The sequence below is a fragment of the Struthio camelus genome, chromosome 11 (assembly GCF_040807025.1).
Source record: "Struthio camelus isolate bStrCam1 chromosome 11, bStrCam1.hap1, whole genome shotgun sequence".
NCBI lineage: Eukaryota > Metazoa > Chordata > Aves > Struthioniformes > Struthionidae > Struthio > Struthio camelus.
In genome coordinates this window covers 3,984,039-4,003,743 of record NC_090952.1, presented here as the reverse complement: position 1 = coordinate 4,003,743, position 19,705 = coordinate 3,984,039, and the positions used below count along the sequence as shown (strand labels likewise).

Genomic DNA, 19,705 nt, shown 5'->3' with positions numbered 1-19,705 from the left:
GCTGGTCCCCAGAGCCATTCAGCCATTCCACCTCTGACCTAAACAGTCAGTAGGTTCCTTTTCAAGATATTTTCCATGTGAGGGAAGTCACAAGTCAGGTTGTAAATAATTATGAGGAAAACACCAAAGATGAGAATCTTCTCCAAGAAGATCGGCTTGGTCTAAGATGTGGGTCCTGAACTACCAGCTCCATTTCAAAACTACCAAGTGGTACAGAGGTGAAGACAAGGGAAAATTTAATCAAGACTGAAATAATGACCCTTGGGAAAGGAAAGAGAGTTTGGCTCCAGGTCTTGACTATACGGCTCCAATGGCTAGGACACAGGAGACAGGCCATCTTACTTCTCCATGTGTTTTGCCCCATGGATTTCTTCCATAGTTAAACCTGGATGACAGACTAGGGAGATGCAGAGACATCCAAGAAGGTGGAAAAATTCACAGCACTTGATGAGATTTTCTTGGCTGCTGTATCCCCGATAGGAGAAACCAGTGCTGGACGGCAGAGCAGTCTTACCTTGGCTTCCCAGAGCTTTTTCTTTTCCATGGGGAAACAGACTAGTGGGAACAGCTTGTCTCGGGGAAAGCAGGAGAACTTTTGCTGGTGACCATGCTCACCTGTACAGGGGAGGTGTGAGCAGGGCAGGGAGGGATATACACATACATCTCTGCATGGTAAAAGGGCTCCCTGACCTCCTGGTTGAGATACCTGGCCAGACCCCAAAGTTAATTCCTCCTCTGCTGTACAGTACCTGATTCATGTCTCATCTTTTCCAGTTTCCAGGTTCTCTTGGGCAGCTGCAGCACTTCAGCCTGTCTGACAGCTGGAGCTTCAGAGCTGGGCCATGCTCTGGCTTTCTAGGCCCTGTTTGGTTGGGCCACTCATCTGTAAGGAGAACCAGGTTTCGATGGGGCAGATTTGTCACAATTTTCAGAATTTCCTCCTGCACGTCAGGTTTGGGTGCTGTGCAAGAGCCCTGTGGGTTCAGGTGCTCTAGGTGATGTGTCCAGCTGTGCTGCCATTGCCCAGCTTGGTCTCTGTCTCTGGCATTGCATTGCTTGGGTTAGGAGTTATCAGTTACAACTTTTGAGTGGCTAAAGTCATATTACAGGTTTAGATTCTGCAAGATAAACTTTATAGAAGATCTGTCCAACTCAGTGCTAAGAAATTAGAGCACTATTTTTTACCTACTTCTCCTGGTCACAGCTAGCTGAAGACTTCTCTGTGGCACAGGTAATGTTCAGTGCTGGGGAGGAAGAGCGCAGCTGGTGTGCGTGAGAGAGGGTGGGAAGGGCTCAGATGGGTGCTGGAGGGGTGAGAGTATGTGAGAGCTCTTTGGTGGGGAAACTAGGAGGAAAAAGGAGGCTGTTGGCCTCGTGTCAAAGGACGCAGTACAGGTAAAAAGGATGGGAGCAGTGAAACTTCAGGAGGAAGCCAGGAGGTAGATCAGGGAGCTGTAGAGGATAGTGGAGGTCAGCAGAAGAACGAAGGTTCCTGGAGAGCAAGAAAGAACTACAGGATTTGGGAACAGAGGAAAATTGTGTGTGTGGGGGGGGGAAGTAACCCAGTGTTTTTCCCCCTTCCCCCAAGGTTGCTCTCTTTTTTGAGACTCCCTCCAGCTCCTTGTGACCCCAAGTACAGGCCTGCCACCCCAGCCCACTCCACATGAAACTATGCCCCTCCAACCACTCCCCCCCCTCCTCCTTTTGTCTCTCCTTTACCACCTCTGGAGGCCAGCTCTGCCTCAACAAGGTGCTACCTCATGCTCTGGGCTGGTGCGGCAATATTTCCTGCTTTATTCTGTCCCGCCCACAAAATCTAAATCACAGAATCACAGAATCACAGAATCGTTTAGGTTGGAAGGGACCTCTGGAGATCATCTCGTCCAACCTCCCTGCTCAAGCAGGGTCCTCTAGAGCATATTGCCCAGGATCACATCCAGACGGGTTTTGAATATATCCAGCGAAGGAGACTCCACCACCCCTCTGGGCAACCTGTTCCAATGCTCTGTCACCCTCACAGTGAAGAAGTTTTTTCTCAGGTTCAGATGGAACTTCCTGTGGTTCAGTTTCTGCCCATTGCCTCTTGTCCTGTTGCTGGGCACCACGGAGAAGAGGCTGGCCCCATCCTCTTGACACTCCCCCTTCAGATACTTGTACACGTTGATGAGATCCCCTCTCAATCTTCTCTTCTCCAGGCTGAACAGGCCCAGCTCTTGCAGTCTTTCTTCATAGGAGAGATGCTCCAGCCCTCTAATCCTCTTGGTAGCCCTCCGCTGGACTCTCTCCAGGAGTGCCATGTCTCTCTTGTACTGGGGAGCCCAGAAGTGGACACAGTACTCCAGGTGAGGCCTCACCAGGGCTGAATAGAGGGGCAGGATCACCTCCCTCGACCTGCTGGCAACACTCTGCCTAATGCACCCCAGGATCCCATTGGCCTTCTTGGCCACAAGGGCACACTGCTGACTCATGGTTAACTTGTTGTCCACCAGCACTCCCAGGTCCTTCTCGGCAGAGCTACTTTCCAACAGGTCAGTCCCCAGCCTGTACTGGTGCATGGGATTATTCCTGCCTAGGTGCAGGACCTTGCACTTGCCTTTGTTGAACTTCAGGAGGTTCCTCTCCGCCCACCTCTCCAGCCTGTCCAGGTCCCTCTGAATGGCAGCACAGTCTTCTGGTGTGTCAGCCACTCCCCCCAGTTTAGTATCATCAGCAAACTTGCTGAGGGTGCACTCTGTCCCTTCCTCCAGGTCATTGATGAATATATTGAACAAGACTGGACCCAGGACTGACCCCTGGGGGACACCACTAGCCACAGGCCTCCAACTTGACTCTGCGCCATTCACCACAACCCTCTGAGCTCGGCCATCCAGCCAGTTCTCAAGCCACCTCACCGTCCACTCATCTAGCCCACACTTCCTGAGCTTACCTAGGAGGATGTGATGGGAGACAGTGTCAAAAGCCTTGCTGAAGTCCAGAAAGACAACATCCACTGCTCTGCCCTCATCTACCCAGCCAGTCATTCTGTCATAGAAGGCTATCAGATTGGTCAAGCATGATTTCCCTTTGGTGAATCCATGCTGACTACTCCTGATCACCTTCTTGTCCTCCAGATGCTTAGTGATGACCTCCAGGATGAGCTGTTCCATCACCTTTCCCGGGATGGAGGTGAGGCTGACAGGCCTGTAGTTTCCTGGCTCCTCCTTCTTGCCCTTTTTGAAGACTGGCGTGACATTGGCTTTCTTCCAGTCCTCAGGCACCTCTCCTGATCTCCAGGACCTTTCAAAGATGATGGAGAGAGGCCTAGCGATAACATCTGCCAGCTCCCTCAGCACTCGTGGGTGCATCCCATCGGGGCCCGTGGATTTGTGGATGTCAAGTTTGGACAAAAGATCTCTAACCCGATCCTTCTCAACCAAGGGAGAGTCTTCCTTTCTCCAGCCTTCCTCTCTTTTCTCCAAGGTCTGGAATTCCTCAGGACTGGCCTTAGCAGTGAAGACAGAAGCAAAGAAGGCATTCAATAACTCTGCCTTCTCTGTATCCTTTGTCACCAGGGCACCCGCCCCATTCAGCAGCGGGCCCACGTTTTCCCTAGTCTTCCTTTTGCTATTGATGTATTTGAAGAAGGCCTTCTTGTTGTCCTTGACATCCCTTGCCAGATTTAATTCCAACTGGGCCTTAGCCTTCCTTGTCGCATCCCTGCACGCTCTGACAACGTCCCTGTATTCCTCCCAAGTGGCCTGTCCCCTTTTCCACATTCTGTACACTTCCTTCTTCTGCTGGAGTTTTGTCAGGAGTTCCTTGCTCATCCATGCAGGTCTCCTGCCCACTTTGCTGAACTTCATGATGATCTGAACCACTTCTGCCAAAGACCGGATTTATTGGCTTGAAAGTTTATGGAGAATAAACCCAGGAATGGAGAATAAACCCAGGAGGAATGCTGGTAGAAAGCCTCTAGTGTTTGTGTATTCATGAGCAGGCCAAGGTTTGTGAGCAGCTACTCTTATTTTACATCTGCTACTCGGGAACATATTCTCAACAGCTAATTCAGCCTAATTCCAATGGTCAGGAAGGCATTATCTACCTGTCCCTGTGACAAAGTGACCTCTTATTCTTACAGCACATCTTCTTACTTCATGGTTCTTGTCATCTTTGAGTAACTGCACCTCTGAAAGATTTAAAAAAAAATGTGTTAGTATTTGACAGTCATAGTAAATGATCTGCACAGAGATACTCCCCATCTCTCAGCACTGGAGAATAGGAGTTATGCAATGTTTTCTGAAGCCTGATAAAACCTCATAACTTGCATCTGAGTGATGTGGACTTTGTCTTGAAGTTTCCTTGGATATTGCCTTGGATTTAGAAATATAAACTGTTTATTTGACTATAACAGCCTCAGTTTCCCATCAAATCTAGGCCAAAAAGCTTTTATGCTGGTAATTTAAAATATACGACAGCTGGAAGCTTTGCAACGGTTCTCTCAGGTCTCACCCTCTTTCCCTCCATTTTAACTGAAACATCCTGAAGCAACTCCTTTACTTTTACAGGATCCGTCTCAACTTTGAGATGCATCACAAAATGTATTTGCTTTACAGAAGTGTTGCAACGTCCCAGTCCGGAGCATGACACTCAAAGGTGCACGTTATCACAGAATCACAGAATCACAGAATCGTTTAGGTTGGATGGGACCTCTGGAGATCATCTAGTCCAACCTCCCTGCTCAAGCAGGGTCACCTAGAGCATATTGCCCAGGATCACATCCAGACGGTTTTGAATGTCTCCAGCGAAGGAGACTCCACTACCTCTCTGGGCAACCTGTTCCAATGCTCTGTCACCCTCACAGTGAAGAAGTTTTTTCTCAGGTTCAGATGGAGCTTCCTGTGGTTCATTTTGTGCCCATTGCCTCTTGTCCTGTTGCTGGGCACCACGGAGAAGAGACTGGCCTCATCCTCTTGACACTCCCCCTTCAGATACTTGTACACGTTGATGAGATCCCCTCTCAATCTTCTCTTCTGTCAGCCTGTTTTGGAAAGATGGCTGTAATAGTCACATTGCAGAAGTTCTTGTATATGTCAAGTCTCCTTCCCAAGGGATCCACTGCCCTGTGCATAGGGTTGTCTAGCACATCTGAGGGCTGGCTACTTTGGAGAGAATGGCTAGGACTGAGGGGCAGGTCTTGGTCCTCTCTGCAACTGGCCATGGCCAGCAATGTTCTCATAAAAAAATCTTTCAGAAGTAGAGTTTGCAACCGCAGTGGATGGCAGATGAGCTCATCCTTACCTCTGCCACCTGCGGCAGCCTCCACAGGGAGGCAGAAAATCCCCTTCTGTTATTTTTCTAGTGTTGACATTAGAAAGAAACATCCTCCCCAGACTCCATCGCTTCACAGTTATTTATAAAGACAAAGTTATAAAGATATGTAAGTTTTCCATAAAAGACCCTTTTGCTCACACACCTGTCTGTGCTTTCAGGAAGCAACGTAGGAAGGTGCTCAACATCTAACACCCACTGAAAAGGAGTCTCTTCATCAGAAAAGCTTGAACATCTATTTCCATGTTACCAAACTACATGTCCAGGTAGCTATGAGACCTTTGCTTCATTCTGTGGGCTCCTGTGCTGTGTGCAAGCTGTCATGCACAGGCTATTTGGGAGATATGATTTGTCACTGCAAATGCTGTGAGATACAGGTCCATAAAGCTGGCAGAGCATCCATATCATTCCTCAAGATGTAAACTTGGCACGCCATAGATCTATTGAAAACTCAGAAACAAGATATGTAATTGCTAAAGGTTTCATCCAGACCCTAAAACATCCCTACCTTCTCCCTTCTCCCCCTCTCCTGCCCCATAGCAGCCAGTGTAAAAGATATCGTCCTAATCACTGGCAGAAATACGGGAAGTGGTTTACAGGACACGTTTATCTTTCTCTCATGACTCCACAATGCTAGCCTGCCTTTTCTCAGCCTTTACAAGACCAGCCTCAGAGTGACACAGGAGCTGCCTGAGAAACACCAATCTGCTGGATAAGACCAATGAGCAGTCCCGAACATGGCAAGGAGCTGCAGGTGGATTTTTCTCCAGAGCTGAGCTCTTGTGGTGCGTCAGAGGTGTGAGCAACGCAGGGCAGGTAACAAAGAGCTCTTCATGCCATCTGCATGGCAATGCCTGTATTGGGGGGATTCCCTTGGCCTGAAGTGTTAAGATTCGCTGTTGGTACACATATAATGGTTTGAGCTGTCACCATCAGAGTGCAAAGAGAGTTTGCTCATTTATCTCTGTGTGACGGCATGTGCTCTTGCTGGGGGCTGCCCTGAGGCAGGCAGCAGGTGCGCTGGGTTTTGGAGCCGGAGCCCGCGTGTGCCTCGGGGCGTTATGGGGGATGAAGGCTGGGTGCAGCCCTCTTTGTTCTGCGCAAGCTGAAATCTCTCTGAGGAGCAGCTGCTGAGGAAGCGGAGGAGGCTGGGGGTAATCTCAAGCGTAAGCAGGCCTTGCTTGTGAGTCGTGCTGTGGGTAAAATCCCAAGAGGGGCTCTGAGGAGCGTGGGTACATGAGGACGCGGAATCCTTGGGTCACAAGCTCTTGTCTGAAAGGCAGAGCTCTCTTGGCAAATTGTGCGTGTCTAGAGAAACAAGTGTATTTGCTCCCCATCCCTCCAGGAGGGCAGAGGGTCAAGCATGCCCCGATGCGCTGTGTAGCTCGTCGCTCCCCAGCTCGGCACACGGGCGTGAGCGCAGCAGGGGCCCCCGCGCTGGTCGGGAGCGGGAGCACAGGAGGTAGGAGGAGAGGCCAAGGGCGCTGGGTGCGTTGGTCTCGGAGAAGAGAAGGCGCAGGGGGATGTTGCTGCTGGCTGCAACTGCCTCACTGCCTGGGAGGGTGGGGAGAGGATGGAGGCAGAGGCTTGGCAGAGGTGCCCGGGGACAGGGGGAGGTGCAGTGGCACGAGTTGCGCGCGGAGAAATTCCCATCCGAGGTGGGAGGACACTGGGTGGGACGCCTCTGGGTGGTGCAAGAGTGGAGCAGGGGCCCGGGGTGCAGGGGGAATGCATGCGTGGGGACAGGCCCACTTTGACGGTGCCAGGCCCAGGGAAAGCTGAGCTGGCAGCAGGAGGTCGGAGCAGAGCCCTCCAGAAGCCCCTTTGCGCCCCAGCGGCTCTGTCTTTCTGGAGCCCAGCGAACGGCTTTCTCTCCAGCTCTGCCTGGCTTTGCCTTCAGGGCCTTCGCTAGTCTGTCTCTTGGGAGGGCGCTGACAGCAAGGACCAGAGGGCAAAAGGCTTCCCAAGCGTTTATTCCAAGTAGGGAATGGCCGTAGCCTGACGACTGTTTGTGTGCACGTCGGTGTGCGTGGGATGTTTGTGCTTGAAGGTGCCCGTCTGTGGCAGGCTTGCTGTGCTCTGGGGCAGTATTTGTGTGGCCCCCAGGAGAGAGCGTGGCTCTGGCTGCCCGCCTGAGGCGGCAGGTCCTCCTTACATGCCGTGAGCTGGGGCAGCAAGTAGGACGTGCTCGGGGGCAAGCTGGACGCCTCCGGTGCGATCGCGCGCGCCTGTATTGCTCGGCTTGTTTGCGCTGCGCACGCTCACGGCCAGGCGCGATGTCAGGGGAGCCGCCCGGCACTTGCATCCTGGCCGCGTGTGTCTCGCTGCCCTGTGACACAGCTGCAGAAGAAAGCTGTGCGCAGAGCCCGAAGCACTGTGGTGAGGAGCGAGGGCCGTCGCCTGGGAGCCGGGGTGTCCGGGAGGGTGGTGATGGCTGTGGGGGCAAGGAGAACCGTGGGCGAGGGAGCGCGCGAGCGCAGGGCCAGCACCTGCTGCCCCCGCCAGCAAGGGCTTTCCGAAACAAGCTGTGGCTCAGGGCTGCCGGCCTCAGTGCCGCTTGCTGGGCTGGGCCGGGGCCTTCTGCCTGCAGAAAAGTGCGTGACTGGGGCTGTCAAGGCATCGTTCCTGATCACAGCATCACCCCCCACATACCGTTACCACTGCCTGCATCAGCGGAGGAGGAACAGCATCCGAACACGGTAAAGCTCTGTGTGCACTCTGGGTCTGCTGCTTGAAAGCAATGCTGCTGCTCACTGTTGCTGAGCTGCATGTTCTGGAGCAGCAGGGATACATTCTCCGAGAAAATCAAATCACAGCCAAATTCAGAAGGCTAATCCTCCAATTTAGGAAAAGCACCCACTTCTCCAGTACCTCTTCTGCCTATGAAGTCCTTCGTTTCAAGAAAAGGCAGCAGAAAAGGTCTCTTCCTACCACAGCCCCAGTGCAGATGTCAACTTTCACAGCCCCCAGCATTCATCAGGAGTAAACCCCAAGCAATGGAGTCACAGTGCTGCAGTGGGTCACATCTCAATTGAACCACCCCATACACCACTATCCACATCCCCCTTCTCTTAGTCTTAATCAGGCAGCATTTGGTCCCACTTGGTACAACCCTGCACCTCAGCCCCTCCCAGACTTACTGTGGAAGAGCAGGATGAAGCTGAGCATCTTTAAAAAGGAAGCAGGGATCCCTTGATAAGGCTCAGGGACCCCAGATGTCATCACCAGCCCATTACTGTGGGAAATGGCACGTGGCTCAGTCAAGAGATATGGGGAAAACGACAGTGTTTCAGTCCGAGCAGTCTGTTGAATAGTCTGTTTTCACAGTGAAGGTGCCATGCATTTGGCTTCATGTATTCTCAGTCCTTCTCATCGAGAAATCCTATAGATGTGTCTTTCCCAAACGATTTGTGATTGCCATAAGACTCCCTTCTCTCTGGTCTGGAGGAGTTCCCAGCCCTGCACGCACACTGGCCGGCATCTGTAGACTCTCTGATGTTTTAGGTGAAAAAGAGAAAGGGAACTGTGGTGCAAGTTCATCAACCCGGCTTACGCTCAGCAGCTCCAGATCCCACTTTCCCTGCCCGTGGCATGGGCAGAGTCACCAGGCCAAAACAGGAGCACATGCAGCATCCCCAGGAGCAGAGCCAAGGTCAAAGGCGAAGGTGTCCTATTCACCTCAGGAGCTATGTCTGGTCGATGTTACAAATTTTTCTTTCATGCAGGATTGTTTCTCAGGTAGGTCATGGAGGCCTAATGGTAGACACTCCCTCAGTCCCTGCCGCAGATGATCACAGCCCAGGCAGTCCATTAGGTTAGACAGTGTTCCTGTCAACTGACAGCTACAGACATGCATTCAACTTTTCACATCATTCTGGGCTGTGTCTGGTCATCACCAATCAGTGCGTAAACTGTGCATATATCCCTTCTCAGCTTGTTCTCCATGTGGGACTCATCATGGCTGGAGGACTAGATAAATACAGATAAATGGAAAAAATAAAGACGAAAGTTTTCTCCAGAAGGGTCAGTGCAGATTGGAAAAGGACAGGCAGAATTTGTCCCCTACTGGAACCCACAGCAGCAGTAGAAGTACAGATATGCATCACCCAATGCCTTGGGCACAGCAGCTGGTTTCTAACACCACCGTGGGATAAGTGGTAAACAAATAGTAAAAACGAGAGTGTGAATTTAGAATCTGCCCATGGTCCTGAGCAAGTCAGGACTTCATGCTGCAGTGCCTGCTCTTTACTGTCACCTCTTTGCTTTTCTGGTTCTGGTTCCTCGCTCTAGCCAGCATTGAAATTTGCCGTATCACTACGTGATCTCAGCAGCAAGACTGGCTTCAGCTTTTAGGCTCTTTCTGAGCATCCCATTGGGATGGGAGGCCTGCAGGCTTTGCTCTGAGGCCAAAGCCAGAACAGTTTGTTTCAGCAACAGTATTTCAAAATCTAGCCAAAAAAGCCAGTCTTTTCCCCATTTTCCTGTCCTGGTTTCTCTATGCACATGTATTTTGATGCAGAAAACTGTTCATAGCCGTGGATGCATTCTCCTGAATAGATTACTTTGCACAGAAAACACTTGCCCCTGTGTCTTCATGTACACAAGCTGCAGTGAGAGCCGTCTAAACCGTTCTCTGACCTGTCTTCATCTCTTCCTGCCTGGTCCTCTCCCACTGCTTTGCTCAGGATGATGGTTTTCAACAGCAACATTTTAATGGACAACCTTATCTTCTAAGGTTAGCCCTCAAAAAGGGCAAAGCTGGACTTGCCTTCCCGCAGCAGACAGCTGGCCTCAGGCCGGCTACGTGGCATTCTGTACCTGGATTTGTATTGCAATAGTTTTCTCTTTGAGGCAATAAAAGAGAATCAAATCCCAAATCTTTGAAAGGATATAGTACAAAGAAACTGAAGTCTAATACAAGTTTAGCTGATAAATCATCATGCTAAAGAAAAAAAAAAAGAATATTCCTGGTGGCTGGTGGTTTTCCGACAGCGCAATGTCACTTTATATTTCAATACTTAGAAATCAACTTATAGCCGTTGATTCTAATAGCAACTGTCAGTTAATTGTGATCCACATGACCCATAGCATTTTCTTATTTCTTACCATACCTCTTGCTGCTTTATAACTCTAGATGTCTTCTGAAAAATTGCACCTGTAAGGGATTTATTTGTATTTATTAGTATTTGACAACCATATTGGATAGTGTTAGATAGTCTGCATGACAAATGCAACCTCTTGTTTCTGCTTAACAATGCTTACATGATCTCTTTAAGACATCAGTGGGAGATTTAGGTAACTTCAATGGGCTGTCTTTAAAGTCACTGTCACTGTCTTTAAAGTCAACATTTCTGTAAGATTTTCGTAGAGCACAAATAGAAAGTATTGATTCAAAATCATCGTATCAATGTAAGTGATCCATCGCAGGGAGCCTGTAAGGAATAAAGCTTTGGGGAAACATGCATCTCCCTACATTTTCCCCCCCTGCTAAGCCTTAGTGATTGGAAAAAGATAGGCTATCTTAATGCTGAGAAAAGTCACCCTGTGCCTCTTATTAAGCTAGATCAAAAAATCCCTTAAACACTCAGTGAGTTCTCCTCTACCTCAGGTCTTGCCCAGTGGCTTGGAGGGCCGTATTTTGGAAAAGGCTGTTACAGGAAGAGTCATTCTGAAAATAAGCAGCAAGACGTGGTGTCTTTGGTTATATTCCTTTTAAGGCTACAGCCACAGAACACTAAACAGATCCACTCACCAAAATGCCACTTGCAGTAGAGAAGGAAAAACAGAAGGAATAAGATGAGACAGCCTCCAACAATGTATCCCGTTATTGCTTTTAGGTCTTGTACTGTTGTGGAAAGATTCTGCATGAGCATGGTATAGAGCAATAATCGTCATGGCTAAAATCCCAAGAAGCACCTTTAATGAAGAATGTAACAGTATTGTCCTTCCCATCGGGGACGAGTTTAGCAGGTGACCGTTCAGCCAAGAGCTCTCAGTGTTCATGGGAAGCTTTCGACATGAAAAGCTAGATAGTCAGCACAAGTAGCAGACGGCTCCCATTCTCAGGCCAGCCATGCAGCCTCGGCTTCCTGCTCTGTGCACCCTGTGGACAGGCACCCCTGGTGTCGCCACAAGCCTTGCCAAGAGCTGAGGGCACTCAGCGCAGGGCACAGTCACAGCTCACGCTGTCAGGAGGACTGGATGTCCCACTGAGGCTTTCCTTGCAGAGAACTCAGTAAAATCAAACCTTGTTCTCACCGGATTCCACAAAACTAACTCCCCCCCTGCTGCCCCGGAGGATACATGTCCTAAGGATCTTCTTAGCAGATTTGGAAAGTTTCTGCTGCTCAGAAAAGTCAGCTTTAAGATGTTTTAATTCTGGGGCATGATGACTGAACTCTTTCTATCCTGTATGCAATATTTACTTTCATCACAAACGCTAGCCTACTTTTTCCTAGCACAAAGCTATGAGTGCCAGTGGGAGCTAAAGAGCGGTGCAGTTAATAGCAATTAACAACTGAAATCAAGGTGGGAAAGGTGTACATTAACCCTGCTCACAACTCACTGAAGAAGAAAGTGTTCTTAGACTTTATCTGCATTTCGGTGGCTGCTTGGGCCAAAGATGAAGTAACTTTGATACCCTGCAGTAGTGATTTGGATTGCATCACTTTGTTTTCCAAAAAGATGGATGCAGACAGTCAGGAAAAAGACATCTTCAAGCATTAGTAGGATCTGTTACAGGCATGGAAATATCATAGTCATGCTAATAAAACTAGACCCTTAATCCAAGATACGAGGTTAAAATGAGAAGCTTCAGTTAGAGAGTAACTAGTTGCAAATTCACAATTTTCAGAAGCTTGTGTTTATCACCAAGTCTGATGAGCCGTGCACAGTCAGAGAAGAGAAGCAGTACACAGCGATAGTAACATAAAGAGTAGTGCCAAACTAGGGACAATATAGATAAATATTATGGAAATATGAGGCTGGTGAAGACAACAAAATGGCTTTTGTGGTGTAGACAACTTCCATGTCTAGGGTTTAATCTACAGTAGAGGATTAGGATTCACCTACTACAAAAAAAACCTTGTGTAGCAGGGCCCTCTGAATCACCTGACTCTCTACAGAATAAATAAATAAATATTCAGTCTTATTTCCATTCTTGTTCCCGCTTATATTTGGGCCTGGGGGAGTTCAGCCAGTGTCCGAACTGAGAATATCTTCAGCTTACCACTTACAGGTATTATCGTCTTCAGAGGTGAAATGATGCCCATACACAGTTAAGGTGATGTGCCTGGTTTGGATCTGCTGCTTGAAGGTGACGCTGTACACCCCGCCGTCGCTGAGCTGCAGGTCCCGGAGCAGCAGGGACGCGTTCTCAGGGAAAAGCACAACGCGACCTCGGTACGCGGCGTGTGGGAAATGCTTTGCAAAGCAGTGCTTGGGAGCCCCCTCCGCGCTCAGGGAGCAGTTCAGCACCGTGCAGGTGATGAGCGCGTCCGAGCGGTTACTGAACGTCCACTGAATTGACAGTGGGAAGCAAGAGGAGTTTGTGAATTTGTAGGAGACGGGCAGGAGCACGGAGTGGCCCACAGTGCCATTGACCGAATCCTGAGGGGCTTTGATGAGGACACCCAGGTTTCCTCCTGCAATGAATGGGAAGGGGCAAATCAGTGAGGTACCCTTGTGCAGATGCCCGCCAACATTTCACGACTGTTCTCCTCTTTCCCACAAAGCAAATAGTCTATCTAGTGTTGTTATGAGCAGCGCTCACTTCACTAAAATAAATATTTTTGCTCCGAGATTGAAATATTGGGACTGCCCGAAAGACATCTCATACTAACAGTCCTCTCTCTTTTTCAGTTTTTGCCAGTAACAGGCCCAAAGGACACTGTCCTAGGACTCGCTGAGATGGCAAACTTTCAATGTATCAGCGTACTGAGAGTAGTAGCAGCCCTGACGAAAGCTAAGAAACGGAAGCCAGTCGTTCAGAGACATGCTTTTGAAGTGATTAAAAAGCTCTGAACAGGAATTGTTCCCCTCCTAATCCAGTTCATTCACTGTGCCTCCTGGGCACTGCTAGCTGACTGCAGCATTTTGCAAAAACATTTTGTGTTGTTGAATTTAACATCTCTTACAGCCCGTTTCCCTGTGAATGTGAGGAAGAGACATGCTTTTTGATCACTGCATATATACACTTGTGGATTCACTCAAGTCTTCAATACGGCAAGGTCCTGACACTGAGCGTGGTGGAAGAACAACCAAAAAGGTCTTCTTAGGTAGCAGAAAAGGTCAGTGCACCACACTGAAGATGTTTCTCCAGAAATAATTTAAATGACACTGACAGGGGAGTCATTGTTTTACAGGCTGCAGCTACATCCAAAAAACCCACCACCTGGCCACCATCCCTACTCCATTTCCTTGTACAAAGGGGAAAACATGGTTTGAAAGGACACAGTTGAGGTGAAGAGATGTTTGGTGGCAGCTGTTTATAGCCCCAAGGAGACTTCAGCTCTGTCCTCCCACCCAGACTCACCGAGAAGCAGCAGGATGGAGCAAAGGGTCCAGCAGCTCCCAGCAAAGCCCATGTCTCCTCAGAGCCTGGGATGTGGCCACAGCAGAGATGGCTTAGCAGAAGAGTCTGTGGTTTCTGAGCTCATCATCCAAGTAAGCATCTGAAGTGACGCCCCCAGCCCAGGAAGGAAGTAGCTGATGATTTCAAGGGCTCAAGGTCTTCAAAGGTCTTCACTTACAAACTGAAAAATTTAGGGTTTGCTTCTCATCCGAACAGGCTCCTTTAGCTGCTGATCCCCTGAGTACATACTGGGGTATCCCCTCCTCAAGCAAGCACGTCAGCAGTAGGGCTGGATATTTCTGTCAGATGGCTGTGACGCATATTTTAAGATACCTGAAAAAGCTCAGTTTTGGGGTGGGACAAGCTGGAAGGCGTAAACTTCCTCCTCCTGCTTTTAGCCTGGAAATGGCCAACACATTCAAGATAGGGTGGCACATTTTCCCTTGCTAGGATCATCTAGTTATGGACACAGCAGTTCCCCTCTGGCTAGCACTCCCTGGGGTGCTCTGGGAGTAGTGAAATAACAGGTCAATAGGTTACTTGCCATGCAGCACTTCACATTTAAATTCCTTAAAGACTTTAAGCAGATAACATCCCAACTAACCCCATAAACGTCATTTTATCATCTTCTCTAAGCCTTTCCCTATTGACATTTCAAATTGAGAACAGTCCTTCAGCTCCGAGGTCAAGCAGTTTGTTTTGGCACTAATACCAACTGAAAGAGCTCAGTCCAAGCTCTCCTTCCCATCATCAGGCCAAAACCTCATTAAATCCTGTAGAACTAGCACTGTGAAAACCTCTCAACCTAATCCTAGTGTAGTGAAAAGCAAGGCAAAGCACGTATTCAGGTTTTTGCTTTTGGCTTCATCTTCACTGGTAACTGTTTTCTCAGGGTGATTGCCCTCATCAGATGGCTACCTGCTTCTGATGCAGGTTGAAATGTTATTAGCCCAAAATGTTACGGCTTTACAGGTAATTGGAAAAGGTCATATTCTTTTTTCTTACTTGTTTGGATGCATCATCTATTTGCTGAAGACACTTTTTTCTTTCCAATAGTCTCCTTTATGTAACATGCTGCATAGTTTGCAAGAAGAGGAAATGCTTGATGGTTGCTGGTACGTGTTTATTCTTAGCCACTAAATTGTCCCAGTGGTATATGCGCATATTTAATCCTTTTAACTGCTCTTTTTAAGTAGGTTTCTCTTTCAGTAGTATTTTTTCTTTCTTTAAAGAATTAATTATATAGGGAGGATTTCTATTATAGGCTTCCCCCTACCGGTATGTAGCATACCTGTATTCAGGATAACCTCAGTGTATAGCTAGATCATGAACTTTTTGATGTTTTCTTCTTGGGGATACACCTCAGGAAATTGTCCAAGTTAATATTTAGACTAACATCAGCAACATGAACATACTCGGGCAGATTCTTCTGCTTTCTCTGCAAAGAATAGGAGAGTGTAGATTTAGACACATATACTCCTTATTAGGAACCAGGGCTTAGGTTTTTTATGAGAGGTTGTGCTTCATTGCAGCTGTTCTGAAATCAAGTATTAGTTAAAGGATGCCTAGATCACCGAGGCTCTTCAGCACAGAGATTTTCGGCATTAAGGCTAGATTTGCCATCTGCAAGAGCAGAGTTTGCTCATGGCTGTTTGCTACCTGGCTGCTTAGTATGGCTTAGGGTGGGCTCTTCCCCACCAAATGTGCTTGCAAGCTGTGAACTAGGACTACAGCTAAGCTCCGTCACATCACTGGAAATGCACCGCTCTTTGCAAGTGGTGTCAGCCTAAGTCTTTGCTTCTGTGCTTCTCCCAGGAATAGCAGTAGACATCAGCCAGCAAACATTTTTCACTGCACAGCTAAATTCAGATTGATGCTGCACTCTTCACAAGTCCTCCAGTTTTGTCAGTTCACTGCCAGAGCCACCTTACTTGCGGTCGTGTGGTCAAACAGATGCTGAAGTACGGCGTACTCTCTAGTGACAGAGAGATTTCACCAGGACTCACAGAAATCATGTCTCCTCTGACCTTTGAGAGATCAAATGGCTTTTGGTCACAGACTACACGTAGAGGGCTTTTGATTTTCCAAAACCATTTCTTTTAAAGCAAAAAATAGGAACTGAGAAGAGAAGATTAACTTGCAGCAGCGAGTGTTAGCATCCTCCATAAACACAGCACAGCAGTAGGGCAAAACCAGTGAAGACGCGTTCCTTAGCAGTACTCTGTTCGCAGAGAAACTTATTATCTGTCACAGAGCCAAGACATACATCACGGCCCTCATATAGCACTGGGGCAAGTTTTGCTATTGACTTGTTTTAGCGTTTAGTGACTCTTGCATCTGAACCAAGGGCTATACCTCCTGTCGAGCTGTGCTTATTTCTTAACTGGATGTGCAAACACAACATCCCCGCACCTCCCAAACGTGAGCGCTCCCTAAACAACAGAATAAGCTCAGGTGTCACATCCACCACTGAACAATGCACCCAAACCAGTATTTAATAGCTTTTATCAAAGAGGACGCAGCCTTTTGTTAAAGCTTCATATCCATGATCTTTTTGGGTTACATTCAGTAGAGTACATCGCTGATACATCGGTTTCATTCAGTGCTAGTACTACATTATTTTAGCTACAGGAAAGTGAGGGCTCTAATTCCGCAAGAGGATTAGGCGTATTCTCGTCTTTGCTTCCTAAGAGCAGTCACCACTGCCCCAAGAAGCGTGGTTATGGGGTTAAAAAAAAAAACACCTGAGTATACAAAACCACAGGGAGCCCGTAAAAGGTAACAGCACATGGACCATCATCTTTTCTCCAGAAAACAAGAGCAGAGGAGCAATGAGAACCACAAGAGCATTAAACTAGTGTGCTCCCTAAAATATTTTCCTACTTTTCTCTCTAGCACGCTAAGCCTTTAGTGCTTAGTTGCGCAGCCTGCGTTAGAAACCAAGGGATACGTTTGGTCAAATTTAACAACACGTTTGTGAAAGATAGTTCTCACATTTGTAGTGTCCAGAGAGAAGCAGCAACATGTATTTCCCCCCCCGTGCCAGGGTGCCGAGCTCCGTGCTTGCACTCAGGGTTCAGGGCTATTCTCCCCTCCCTGCTTTGTAATGGAGAGCCCAGCTAGTTGTCATTACTCACAGAAACACGTGTTTTTTCTCCTGCATTGTTTGCTCTCCCCTCAGTCTGTACACAGAAAGACCTCCTACTAGCTTTACCCTCTCTACAGAGCGTCTCGGGCTCCTTTTCTGTGGTCCAATTCGTCACAGACTCAGGGGGAGTAGATTGTGCTGTTATGATGTAATTGCATTCAAACCATCTTCACCTTGAGCCAAGTTAAAGTGGTTGCTTCAAGTATCCAAAAAGACAGACCCCCCCCCCCCGTTACAAAAAGTAGTAAAAGATACAGATAAAGAAATAAAATGAAAATCTGGTACAAAATCTTTTATTATCAAGATTACATTTGAAGGTCAGAGGAAAGGGCTTGGGTGCCTCCTTTTCTCCAGCTGCTTTGCTGCAAACTTGCTAAGGCAGAGCCTTGGGAGAGACTGACCTTATCCGCAGATAGGCCTCAGGTTGTTTGTGTTAGAGAGCTCTTCCTGGTGGAGCACATTAGCTTTTCCAGACGAGCTAAGTTAGAAGTTGTCAAGAGTCTGGACACATATCATCCTTTCTTTCAAAATTTACTCACTTATCCCTTCCCTAAGCTTATTCAGGAAATAGTTTTGCCTCTTCCAGTATGTCTTTAAGCATGGAAGTGTCACCTTCTGTGAACCTTGGATTTTACCTTAATATGCACACGAGTGAAATACTTTAATACAAACCTCTAAACTGAACGAAAGCAGGCAGAGGGTGAGCAGACAGTAATCGGCCATTTGTGTGAACCCCCTCAGCATCTTCTTTTTGGAGAAACCAGAGCAAATGTGCCTCTTGACAGATGTTTTTCTCCTCAAAATTCAGATTTCTGCATGAACAATGTTTCAACAGAAGGACTTTGATGAACTCTTTGTGGAGTCTGTTCTAGACCTCGCTCTGAGGGGGGATTTCCATTCATTATCCCTTCGAGTCCAGCTGTATTCGAACAGAGCTTTACGAGAAACACATGGAAACTGCTGTGGCTGTGACAAATTCAAGATGCAGTTATTATTTAGTTGTTTGCATATTGTCTTGGTATCTGAGTGACAGGCGATGAAATCATTGTTGTCATTTCTCCGTAAGCACTTGACAGTGTCATGTAATAAAAAAGGTGTCCAAAAATGGGGGGATTTCGTGTCTGAACAGAAATGCCTGGAATAAACAAATGGGTCAAATCCTGTTCCTTTTCCTACTCTATCCCTGTACTACTCTTCAGGGGGGATTTCTCACTCTGGGAGCTCAGTGAGACTGCAAGCTCCGAGAGGTGAATTTGGCTAGGCAATTTTTCGGATCAAGCAAAGATTGTAGTTTTCTTGAGCTGAGTAAAATAATGTAACATCTCCCCGTGCAAAGGTTCGTTTGCCGTAACAGCAGAAGGAGGACATGGCAATATAAAGATCATTCAACACAAGCGCACCCAATATCATAAACAGGAGCTATTTCTCGCAATGAGACAGAACAGAAGAGATGCAACAGCCCCCGGTAAACATGGTCACATAGTCCCCTTTCACAGCCCTTCAGGAGCTCAAGCAAAACCACAGCAAAGATTCTGCTTCAGCTAGTGCAGCGTGAGCTTCCTGCCGTGGTGGCCTTAGCCCTGAGAAAAGGTGGGCTCACTTTTGTGTTTGCACCAGCATGTGAGCCCCTACACTTTCAGTACAGAGCGGAAAACCTGCTGTCATCTATCCCAGGCTCTCTCCTTTCTAGCTCAGCAGCAAATTGATGCAAAGTGCCTGACCTTCTCTGACAAGCATGTGCAGTGCACTGAGACAGGCCAGGCAGAGATGCTTCCTATGAGCTATGATCTACGTCGTCACTGCAGTAAACAATTCAGACCCAAATCCTGCTGCTGCACGCTCAAGGGCGCGATCTCCCACAGACTTGTAGGGTTCCCCAGGAGCCGTGGAGAGCAACAAAAATTAGCCTTGAGCTTCCAAATATCCGGAGCAGCCAAACCGTGCCTAGCCATCATTGCTGGGATTTGAAATAGCTCCTCTGTGAGCTGTGTCTGCATTTGACTTAATTTTTCTTGGCCACGGTGGCCATAAACTGCATATTCAGTGACTTTGCCTTCAGGAAAAGGGCACCAGACACACATGTTTTTCCAAAGACAGTGGTAAAAAATGCTTATGTGACATTGACACGCTCGCTTTTATTTTGACTTCCACTTTGAAGCTGCTGATGCTCAAATGCAGCTGCACACCCAGAGGGCACAGCAGAGAATGGGACCCCAGAGACTTTGCATCAGGGCACAAGATGCTGACGTTTGTTTCAGGCGAAAATGAACTGCACAGCCAGCCCGCTCTCCAGGCTTGGGATTGCAGACTGGGCTTGCAGCTTGCAAACTGGGTTACTCCTGCATGAAAGTAAGCTAGAAGGTGGGCACGCAATGTGCGTCAACTGCTAATGCATATGCAGTCCAAGGAACCACATTGCAGCTGATCCAAAATACCCCCTCCCAAATGAATATAGCGTGGTTATCTCGTCCTCTGCACCGTTTCTGTTTACAACGCTGCAGTGGACTGCAGTGCTGATGGGGCTGCCCTGCTGGGTTGAGGTGCGTAGCCGTGCTCTTTGCACATGCAGATGTAGATGCAGATGTAGCCTCTGTGATCCTGAGCGCCCTTCCTGTCCCATGTTCTTGTGGAAGAGGCTTTCTGTTGCCCCTTCATCGGCTTGCTTTCTGATCTGGTCG

At 48.1% G+C, this 19,705-nt stretch overlaps 1 protein-coding gene across 12 annotated transcripts; it reads right to left on the bottom strand.

The window, feature by feature from the left end:
* Window positions 1-728: 728 nt before the first annotated feature.
* LOC104153952 (HEPACAM family member 2) lies at window positions 729-13,966 on the bottom strand. Of its 12 annotated transcripts, none has more exons than XR_696351.2 (6): window positions 13,841-13,966; window positions 12,543-12,950; window positions 11,060-11,152; window positions 10,419-10,462; window positions 8,448-9,276; window positions 3,852-5,757 (listed from the first exon to the last, which is right to left on the bottom strand). XR_696351.2 is itself a non-coding variant. In XM_009690126.2 (5 exons), exons 1-5 carry the CDS (start codon window positions 13,890-13,892, stop codon window positions 9,172-9,174), a joined length of 702 nt encoding a protein of 233 aa, XP_009688421.2. In that variant the 5' UTR covers window positions 13,893-13,966; the 3' UTR covers window positions 3,852-9,171. The 12 variants fall into 12 exon arrangements, 5 of the variants coding, with proteins under 5 accessions (XP_009688421.2, XP_068813391.1, XP_068813388.1 ...); XR_696357.2 differs by having other exon boundaries at window positions 3,852-5,747; XR_696358.2 differs by having other exon boundaries at window positions 3,852-4,165.
* Between the last annotated feature and the right edge of the window lie 5,739 nt (window positions 13,967-19,705).